Genomic DNA, 10,942 nt, shown 5'->3' with positions numbered 1-10,942 from the left:
CTAGCAAAAACTTTTGACCAGACTTGGGATGTAACTAGAACTAATTAATCATGATGGGAAAAAAAAATCAGTCAAGAGTAGAAGTAGAAATAATTATTTTATTCTTTTGTTGGTGAACAATATAAATTGTTATAAAGCTTCACATTTTGGCCAGTATCAGTTAAAAAAAAAACAAACAAAAAAAACACATCTTAAAAAGAATAGAGAACCAAATTATTTTTCGGCTAAGTAAAATATAAAATATGATTTTTTTAAACATTGGCATTGGCATACAAATAAAAAACATAATTAATTCAATAATATAAAAAAATACAGCATTCCACCGCACTTATAAGCACGCGTGATATTTATAAATTGATGGCCATAAGACCATCCCTAAAAAAAAAAAAAATAGAAATAAAATTAAAAAAGTCATTTAAAAAGTTTATAAATAAGGTTGTTCTTTTATTGCTTGAGCCAACTGGCCCACATTCAAGGAACTTTTCCAGAGGAAAAAGAAAAACATATTTAGAAAAGATCCTGCAGGCCTAAAGAAACATTTTAAAACACCTGTTCACCATGACATAAGCATGAGCAGTGAGGTATACGGATCATAACACTGTCAGGCTATGCACAATCGAAAAAAAGTGCATAATAAAATGGCTTCACCCAAAGTAGGCAAGGCCCAAAGTCGTGTTCTTTTTCACAAAAGTGTTCTATTTTATTTTTGCTTTGGATGCTTAAAAACGAGTCACAATAGTGTTTGTTCAAGTCCCAGCAGCAGTGTTGCAATTCCCTTCGAGACATGACTTCATGTCTCTAATACTTATAGAAATTTTAAGTTTCTTAAGGCTTTTTGTACTTCAAAAAAAATGTCTGATAGGCTTGCACACTTCATAGGTGAGTTTTCATCATACATCAAGTACCATGTCATATTGCTGCTCTTTCTTCCGCCTTCCGCATCTCATGATTAAAGCCACGTACAATGTTAACAACATCACCCAGTAGCATGCGTAAAGTATTGCACCAATGATCAGAACTGTCTGTTCAGATTCTGGAAATGGCTTTCTCGTTTCCCTCCAGATGGTGTAGAAGACCCCACCCAACAGGATTGAAAACCACACAGTGATTGGAATCAATCCTATAAAGTTGACGACGATAGTCTTTCGTCCTGAAGTGCCCCACCCGGCCTTGTTGATGGTGGCGATGGCAAACATCTTTGCCGGTAGTAAACTGGACATGTACAAGACAGAGTAGAGTGACATGAAGACCATGACTATATTCCCTCGGAGTACACTGGCAAAAGAAGATTTGATAAGGCCAACTAATTGCACAGTCAACAGGAAGAGAAGGATGTTCCATATGCGTCCACGATAGAACAACTGGATGACCGTGGCAATTAAGAAGAAAGGAAAAAACCCAGTAATCACAGCTTCGTAGGTCATCCAAAGATGGTGCTTGTGGAACCACATAGAATTGTAAAGCCACTCCCGGAAATAGGACTTACTCCATCGCGTCTGTTGGTTAAGCCACCTTAGATACTCGGTAGGTGTTTCCGTGAGGCACTTAGAGCGCGCTGTATATTTGGTTGCATAGCCAAGGCTTAGGACCCGATTCGTTAGATGCCTGTCATCTCCAAAGCTGCATTGCGAGCCGAGAAATTCTTGATTGTACCAATCTTCCAAGAATTCATGTAGCAGTGAGTTCCTGTACATCCCCAGAGGTCCACTGATGCACTGAACACACCCAAAGTAGGACTGACAAGCTCTCTCGATGTTGAAGGCCATCCAGTATCTCACGCTACTTAAGAAGGAGATCCAGGAGTCATATTTGTTTAAAATCTGCCAAGAAAAAAAAATAATATGAATGAATTACAGAAAAAATGTGGGGCAACTTAAATTGTCATTCTACTTTAGTACAAATAACTATAGAACATCATTCATCACTAATAAACCCATTTACTGACCAAAGGACATTTCATGTTATCTTTCAGCATTAGACTAGACAAATCACTTTTATATTGCTCTTTTCTCCTGGCAGACTCAAAGCGCTTGAGCTGCAGCCACTAGGACACGCTCAGTAGGCAGTAGCAGTGTTATGGAGTCTAACCCTAGTACTCCTTACTGAATAGGTAGTGGCTTACTGAGCAGGAATAGCCGAGATTCAGAGCCCTTAAAGGAAAACTTAAGTCTCCTAAAAAAAATGACTTGTACTCACCCGGGGCTCCCCTCAGCCCCCTGCAGCTGAACGGTGCCCTCGCCGTGTCTCTCCGATGCAGCTGGACTCGCCGGCGGCCACTTCTGGTTTGGCCGTCACCGGCCGACAGGCTGGGAACGCGGCTGATTAGCCGCGTTCCCTGCCGCAATAGCGCCCTCTTTAATGCTATTGCGGCCGGGGACGAGGCTAATCAGCCGCGTTCCCAGCCTGTCGGCCGGTGACGGCCAAACCGGAAGCGGCCGCCGGCGAGTCCAGCTGCATCCGACACGGCGAGGGCACCGTTCAGCTGCAGGGGGCTGAGGGGAGCCCCGGGTGAGTACAAGTCATTTTTTTTAGGAGACTTAAGTTTTCCTTTAACTATTTCACTATCCCGCCAACTGCTTTAACTTTTTTTTAGGAGAATTGCTGAGAACTATGGCAACAACGTTCCGCTTGGTGTCAATTCATTACGCATGTCTGTCGAAACTGCATATAAAAAAGAAAATGGCGATCCTGCATTAACGTGGCCATCATATAAGCTGTTAATCACTCAGCTCGGGCAGTGATTGGCCCAATAATGGAGCCATGTTCCCACCCGCAAGACCATTGGCTCCAATACAGTACTGGTACATGCTCCTGTACAGTTCCTTGCAGAGCAGCAAGAGGTGACCAGCAAGGGGTCACAATGTGGAGCAGTGCCGATCCTGCGCTGGTCCTGTCAGGGATGTAACTTGAAATCACTGGGCCACACCTGCAAAAGTTTGGATAGGGCCCCCTAAACACTGAATAGGGGCTGTCTACAAATCTTTGTCTACAAAACTTTGTATGATCCATTACCTGTGGCTGAGCAGATGCAGTTATTAGAACAATTGTGCAGAGAGCAGAAAGCTTTTTCTCTCCTTGCCCTTAGTTATAACTCTCTCAGTACAGGGCCCACTATGGCTTCTGGGCCCCCCTGCGGCTGCATCCATTGCAGGGTCTATTGTTATGCCCCTGGATCCTGACATCCCAGCACACAGCAAGGTTATCAGGTGTGTACAGGGATGACAGGGCACGTGCCTTATCAGTACTGTACATTGCACAGCAGGAAGTGGCATCCAGCAAGTGGACACAATGTGTTGCAGCGCCCATCGAGCACCAGTCCTGTCACCCCAGCACACAGTGTTCATAGAAATATAAGACATTCCCTGAAAATAAGTCCTAGCACATCTTTTAGGTAAAAAAACATAATATAAGACACTGTCAGAGCAGTTTCTAGGCTAAATTGTTTACAGGGTGGGGGTGTAAAAATTGTGTCCCCCCCCCCCCCCCCCCATAGGTTCATGAAATCTATTTGCGATGCAGTATTTCACAGTATGAGTTGCCCCTTAGTACTATGTAGCCAGATGTAGCCACCACCAGTATAGGTAACCAGATGTCCCACAATTTTAAGTCCCTTCCCTAGGATTGCTGGCCAGATGTGCCCCCAGTTTAGGTAGAAAGCTATAGGTGCCCCAGTATAGGTAGAAAGGTATAGATGTTCCCAGTATAGGCAGCCAAGTATAGGTGCCCCAGTATAGGTAGGCAAGTATAGGTGCCCCCAGTGTAAATAGCCAGGTATAGGTGCCCTCAATATAGGTAGCCAAATATAGGTGCCCTCAATATAGGCAGCCAGTTGGTGAGGAGCATACAGAGCGCATAATCATGATACTCACATTGCCCCTACACAGCAGTGCCCTGGGCAATGCCCCACCGTGTTGCCCATAGAAACGGGCCTGAATACTGTCTTATTTTCAGGGAAACACGGTAACAGTTCTACTATGAGTCCTCTCTTTATTCCTTGCGCAGACAATGACACTGATAACAATAATTAAGCTACACAGATAGTACACAAAGAGAGAGCATGGTGCCAAGCTAAACAGAGGTGACTTAAGGCTGGAATAATTACACCGGGCTGAGAGCATCCTGGGAAGAGTAAATTATATGTATGGGGAAAGGAAACAATGGCGCAGTGAGATGCAGATAAATAAGAGGATCTTACGACTTTCTCCTCCATTGCTCAATATATTACTTTAATTGTAAAAGTACGGCGTCCGTTGTAGCCGCGCTGCACTTCCTGCCAGCCCCTCCCGGGATAATCATAAATTAGAATTTCAGCGAGTTCCGAGTCTTCCAAGAGACTAGGAGGAGGTGTTGCTTTAAAAGAAATGAAATTAGCCAAAAGCAGCATGAAACCCTTGGAAGGGAGTCGAGCAAGTCTGTGTGGCTGGGTGAGAAGCAGACATCACTATTGAGGAGAGACAGCTGGGGGCGCTATTGTGTAATTCTATTGGGTGCAGAGATCAGTAGTATGAGAGGTTCAGGACAACAAGAGTAGCATGGAACTTTAAGGGAACCTAAGGACAGGGGCCTAACTAGAAATCACTGGACCCCCCTGCTAAACTTTGGTCGGGGCCCCCTCCTCCTCCCCTCGCTCACAGGTAAACTGAGAATCAATGTTATTCAATTGGCTAGTGCACACTTGAATGTGTTTCCCCCATGCGGATAAAAACTGACAGCAGAGAAGCACTGCAGGCATTTTCTCTATCAATTACATTAGCTTCTGTGATATGGCGTGCATGTTTTCACACATACAGACACATGTGGTGTACAGAAAATGTATACAGAAAACCGACAGACGAGTGTGCTCCCAGCCTCAGCTTATTACACTCACTCTGTCCATCTCCGATGGAGCAGAACTGGCTCTGCAGACTTCTCCAGCATCACTACAGTACACAGCACTTGGGGAGGGGTAGAGAGGCTGGGGGCTGGGCACTGTACACAAAACTGCACACTTAATAGGGACTGTCTACAAAACTTTGTATGATTCGTTATTAGTGGCTGAGCAGATGCAGTCATTAGAACAATTGTGCAGAGAGCAGAACGTTTTTTGTCTCCGTGCCCTTAGTTGTCAGTCTCACAGGACAGGTAAAAAAAACTTCTCTCCCCATGGGGCCCCTGAGTCTTCTGGGCTCCCATGCGGCTGCTTCATCCCTTGCAGGGTCTATTGTTACGCCCCCACCTATGGATACTTATTTCCTGCATGAAGATCATGCAGGTCAGGAGTTTTGCATTCCAATGCTTAAAGTACCGCTAAACTAGAAGAAAACCCATTTAAGGTAACCGTAATAGAAAACAAAACAAAACCAAAAAGACTTACGTGGTCCTTCTACAGGCCCCCTGCAGACGTCCCGTGCCCGCGCCAGGAGAAGCCGATCCTCCGGTCCCCCGCGGCAGCTGAGTTTAGTTTTCGCTGGCTGATCAGTCAGTGGGCCACTGCGCCTGTGCGGCCCTGGCCACGCGGGTCCTCGCTCTCATTGCCGTCGCCATCCTGCGCATGCACAGTACGAGAACTCATACTGGGCATGCACAGTACTGCAACGTAAGTGTGAGTGAGGATCCGCACGGCCAGGGCCGCACAGGCGCAGTGGCCCACTGACTGATCAGCCAGCGAAAACTAAACTCTGCCGCTGCGGGGGATCGGAGGATCGGTTTGTCCTGGTGTCTGCAGGGGGCCTGTAGAAGCACCAGGTAAGTTAAATTCCTTTTTTTTGTCAGTAAAGGTTTCCTTTAAGTGAAGTCCATGATGGGCTAGATTATATTTTCCCAAATGTCCTGGTGCTACTCGCTGTCCTCAGAGTCCCTCCCCTATTCCCTGTCCTCGTAACTCCTGCCCCTTCCAGAAGTTCCTCGAAGCAGTGCAGAACTATTATAAACTGCATGCAAGTTCCAAACTGCGCCTCTGCAGTGAAAGAAAGCGCTCGTGGACGAGGGAAAGCGGGCAACACCTGGCCACTTCAGAAAAGGTAATCTAGCGCTCGTTGGGCAACAGTCATTTTTTGTCCCTAGTCCAGAGGAACTTTAACATAGGATCCATCACTATGTCCGTTGGTGGAACTGTTTTAGCCCCAAGCCTGAACCAACTGTGAAACAATTCACATGCCATTCTCACTAGCAAATGAAGCAACAATTGTTGCAGCAAAAAACTGTATTTACCTGAACGTCCCCGCCGACTCCTCCTACCATAGGATCTTCCTCCAGAACCTTCACCATCTCCACCGATGATGCTGGATCCAGTACAGTGTCCGAGTCACACACCTGCCAAATAAACACAACGGAAAGCTTAGATGGGATAAACACATACACCTGTGCAAAAGATTCACACATACACTCATTTAAGGTAGCCATACATCAGGTGACATGGTGGCCAATAAACCATCCCATTTGATTATTATAGTCGGAATCGGAGGAAAATCGGTGCCACCAAGTACATGTTCGATCGACAATGCAACATCGGTTCGAGGTTGGTTGCATGTATTGGTTGGACATGCTGCAAGTTGTCGGGCCGACTTGCTCGATCTGGGGTGCGGCAGCAATGGCAAAATATATGAGGACAAGCATCGAATGTGCAGAAACCACTGGCACTCTTCTGTCAGCCCTATACACACCACCAGCGCTTAGCATGGTGCCGTGTGACATCACACACGGGCGTAACTAGAAATCCCCGGGCCCCCTGATCTCTGAGAACTTCATGCTACTTCCTGTTTACACAGGAAGTAACATGAAGCACTTAATGATCAGAACCTCCGGCCTGATGGAGGTATGTGTCTAGTCTGCTGCCGCCCGCCCACTAATGATTGCAGGAGGGGAGCGCTGAGAGGAGAGCCCGAGGTGAGGGAGGGGATTTCCCCCCTCCCCGCCGATGTGCGGCCACGCTCTCCTCTTATGTTGCGACCCCTCCTGCCCCAAAAAAGCCCCTGAGCGGGTCCTAGGGGGCCCCGCCCCCCTGGACCCCACCCCCCCCCCCCCCCCCGCGGGGGCAGGGATTGCTTCCCCTATTGTTACGCCGGTGATCACACAACATGCATATACATTAGGGGAACAGCAGTTATCACTGGTCCTCATCCTTGACAGGCCCTAAGAAAATCACAGCCTGAATCTCTGCAAGTCTGGGCCTCAAGATGTGGCCACTAATCTTTCTAATTGACATCAAGCAACAAAGGAGCTTGCACAATGATAAGGATGAGGGCTCGTTTCCACTATTGCGGTGCGGAATCGCCTGGATTCCACCGCTGATGAAATCGCATGCGGATGCGATTCCGCATGCGTTTTTTGCCGCAAATTCGCATAGGTGAGGGTATATGCGATTTTAACCATGTCACTGCCTGTGTGAATTTACATTGGTACCTATACGAATTCGCGGCAAAAAACGCATGGGGAAAACGCATGCGATTTCCCTATTAAATACATGTGGAATGCAGGCGAATTCTGCAGGGCGTTCCGTGCAGATTTTCTCCGCACAATAAAACGCTCCCGCAGACGCATACGTGGAAACAGGCCCATTCAATTATATTGTCTATGCGAATCCGCATACGCAAGACGCATGCGGATTCGCGATAGTGGAAACGAGGCCTAAGCCCTGAGCACTCAGCGTTCTGCATGACTCAGAAAACAGCTGTGCTCGGGGCTGCATGAGCTGAGTTAAAGAGGAACTGTAACGAAAATAACAAAATATAAAATGTCTTTTTTTTTTTACAATATTCATTTATAAACTGTTTTGCCCAAGTGTTTGCCCCTTGCAAAATCTTTCCTCTCTCTCATTTACATTCTGACATTTATCACAGAAGGCGACATCTTTAGTACAGGCAGATGATCTCTGCGGAACGTTCATTTATCGAGAGTTCTAAAGCCAAAAGGAAATATCTCTGGTCTCCCCAATTGCTGGGGAAAGGGAGGGGGGGGGGGATGATTAGGCATATTCTCAGTGGGAGGAAGGGGCTACATATCAATATATAGAGCAAATTATCATTAAAGTGGGTATCCTGATTAATATACTGCATTCTAGTATACGTCACTAGAGTGCCTCTTTAAAGGGAACCTGAAGCGAGAGGTATATGGAGGCTGATATATTTATTTGCCATTAAACAATACCAGTTGCCTGGCTGTCCTGCTGATCTTTCTGGTCAGTAGTGTCTGAATCACACACCTGCAACAAAACATGTACCTTATCTAGTCAGATTTTTTGTCAGAAATGGTTGATCATGCATCTTGTTCAGGTTCTGTGGTTAAATGTATTAAGAGGCAGAGCAGGACAGCCAGGCAACTGGTAATGTTAAAAAGGAAATACATATGGCAGCCTCCATATACCAACCACTTCATGTTCCCTTTAAAAAGAACCAAGTGCCTTTTTTCCTGGTTTCTAATATCTATAGGAGCTGCCATGTCCCCCCTCACCTTCTGGATGGCCACTTCCCCCCCCCCCCCCCCCTGCTGTTGAAAGCTTTTGTTTGCTCTCTGCTAATGTGTGCAATAAAATAATTACAGTCCTTATCTGCCTAAAACTTCTGTGTTTGGGTAGGCCGTGGAAGGCCTCTGCTAAACTTTTAAATGTAAAAAGAAGAGATCAGATTGTTTTTTTTATTAATGAGCCACATTGTTGCCATGCATATTTAATGTGCTATTGAGATTCCCTAGGTGCTAAAAACAGTGCTTGGTTCACTTTAAAGATAACTTGTTTCGCGAATCACTTTGTTTACAGTGAATGGGAACCACATTTAAAAAAATGAGACAGATACTTACCCAAGGAGAGGGAAGGCTCTGGGTCCTATATAGAGCCTTTCCGGCTTCTTTCCTGGTTCCCTCGTTCCAGTGCTGGCTCGCCCGGTAGCAGTATTTGACTAAATTGGTCAAATACTGCTTTACCCGGCCGAAGGAGGCTTCATAAGTCTTCAGGGAGCCCGAGTGCTCCTGAAGAAGGGCGGCCCTGTACTGCACCTGCGCAAGCACGCTCTCTTGCACGCTCACACCTGTGCAGTATGGAGCCGCACGCCTTCGGGAGGACACGGCTCCCGAAGACTTCCAAAATCCCTTTCGGTGGGGGTTGATACAGGGGGGGGGGGGGACAGCACAGGATAGAGGGCACCGAGAGAGGAGACGGAAGGCTCTGTAGGACCCAGAGCCTTCCCTCTCCTTAGGTAAGAATTTGCTTCATTTTTTTTTAAAAATGCGGTTCCCGTTCACTTTAAGGAGAAGACAAGGGAACTGAAGGGTGTTGCCTGTCTGAAAATCCTCTTGAATTTCTAATTGAGGGAATACGACTGTGAGAAAATTCTGCAAATTTCCCAAGAGCTAAACCTGCAGGCAAAATTGTAATTTCAATTCATCCCTGAGAACTCGAAAAAAAAACAAAACCCTGCTGCTTCCTCCATCTGATGCTCACATGGCTCCGGCCCATCTGCAGTCATCTCCCGCTACGGTGTCAATTGCTAAAGCCGCCGGTGTCGAGATGACTGCAGCCGGGGCAGCCGTCCAGGCCACAAGAGCCGGCAGAGACATTCAGATGCCGGCAGGTGCTCTGCTTGGTGGGAACATCACTGTAAGGCGAAAACAACCAACGCGAGAACAGCCCGGCTCGATTCCTGGTGACTCTGACGGAACAGCGCAAATCTCACCGGCAGCTTCTCATTATATCATTTTTATGGCCGCCTCACTGCTCTGCGAATGGGACGTCCACAGCTGCTCCAGACTTGGCTCGGCCACGCAAAAATAAGGAGGGGTCGTAAATATTAAAATATCCTCCTGATGGCCCGCCGGGATTAAATTAGTGGGGATGAGATGAGATGTCAGAGAGGAACAGCTGACACCCAGAAGAACAAAAAATAACAGAAGAACAAAAATAACACTGAAAAATGGATACAGGATTGCCGATTTATTAATGTGGAAGTTAAAAAAGAACCCCGAAGCAAAATGTAATAAAAATAAATATAAAGTACACATAGAGCTTGAGTCTCTAAACCGTGATAACTCAAATATCACACCTTATGAAAAGATATCACACCTTATCAAAGTTAACATGCCTTATCAAAGATATCACTCCTTATCAGAGTAGCATAGCGAGTGCTACAAACTTATGCCTGCTAATTGGCAATGCCACTCGTCCTGCCCTGAGCCCCTGCGGGTTCGTAGTGCTCTCTATGCTACTCTGATAAGGCGTGTTAACTTTGAAAAGGTGTGATATCTTTTCATAAGGCGTGATATTTGAGTTATCACAGTTTAGTGAATCAAGCCCGTACTGTTAAAATTGACCCAGGGGTGTGAGACCTATGGAAGCTGCCATATTTATTTCTTTTTAAAGCGGACCTGAACTCAGAACGTCCTCTCTGCTCTTAAAGATAAGCAACAGCATAATAACCTTTAAAGAAAATGTTTCTTTGTACAGCTGATACAAATCCTGCAATAAATCTGCAGTGTGTCTACTTCCTGCTTTCATGGAAGCAGACATAGAGTAAATATCCTGTGTTTACCAATTAGCTGCTCTGCCGAGGCAGCCATCTGACACAGCTGAGAGATCAAATTGCAACTTGTGGTTAGTCACATATGAAGGGGAATTAGAGGCTAAACTCTCTAAACACATGCAGGGTGCATTTCTCTATGTTTTCCTTCTGTCCTGTGCAAGAGTTCAGGTCCACTTTAAACAATACCAGTTGCCAGGCAGTCCTGTCGATCTGTCTGCTCACTAGGGTTTAAATCACACGCCTGAAACAAGCATGAAGCTAATCCTGTCAGATTTGTCATAGACACCTGATCTGCACACTTTTTCTGGGTCTATGGCTTAAGCCTTAAATGACACCCGAGGCGAAAATAAACGAATGAAATAAACAATTTTATTTATCTTCCTTCTCTTAAAAAATGACTTTTTAAGATATTCCACAGTTTTATTTTATGTTTCAGGCCTCTTTCCCACCAGGAC

The 10,942-nt window shown here is 45.9% G+C and overlaps 1 protein-coding gene across 1 annotated transcript in view; it reads right to left on the bottom strand.

The window, feature by feature from the left end:
- Positions 1 to 228: 228 nt before the first annotated feature.
- The window catches only part of HAS2 (hyaluronan synthase 2), a 48,351-nt gene continuing 37,637 nt past the window's right edge, over positions 229 to 10,942 (bottom strand). Inside the window, exons 3-4 of the mRNA XM_068237973.1 lie at positions 6,190 to 6,291; positions 229 to 1,820 (exon numbers count right to left, since the gene is read on the bottom strand). Coding sequence (XP_068094074.1) covers positions 891 to 1,820; positions 6,190 to 6,291 — 1,032 coding nt within the window. The 3' untranslated portion in view covers positions 229 to 890. The remainder of the gene's footprint in view (positions 1,821 to 6,189; positions 6,292 to 10,942) is intronic.

Source organism: Hyperolius riggenbachi, chromosome 5 (genome assembly GCF_040937935.1).
Source record: "Hyperolius riggenbachi isolate aHypRig1 chromosome 5, aHypRig1.pri, whole genome shotgun sequence".
NCBI classification, from domain to species: domain Eukaryota; kingdom Metazoa; phylum Chordata; class Amphibia; order Anura; family Hyperoliidae; genus Hyperolius; species Hyperolius riggenbachi.
The sequence above is the reverse complement of the archived record's forward strand: the minus strand, read 5'-3'. Positions and strand labels throughout refer to the sequence as shown.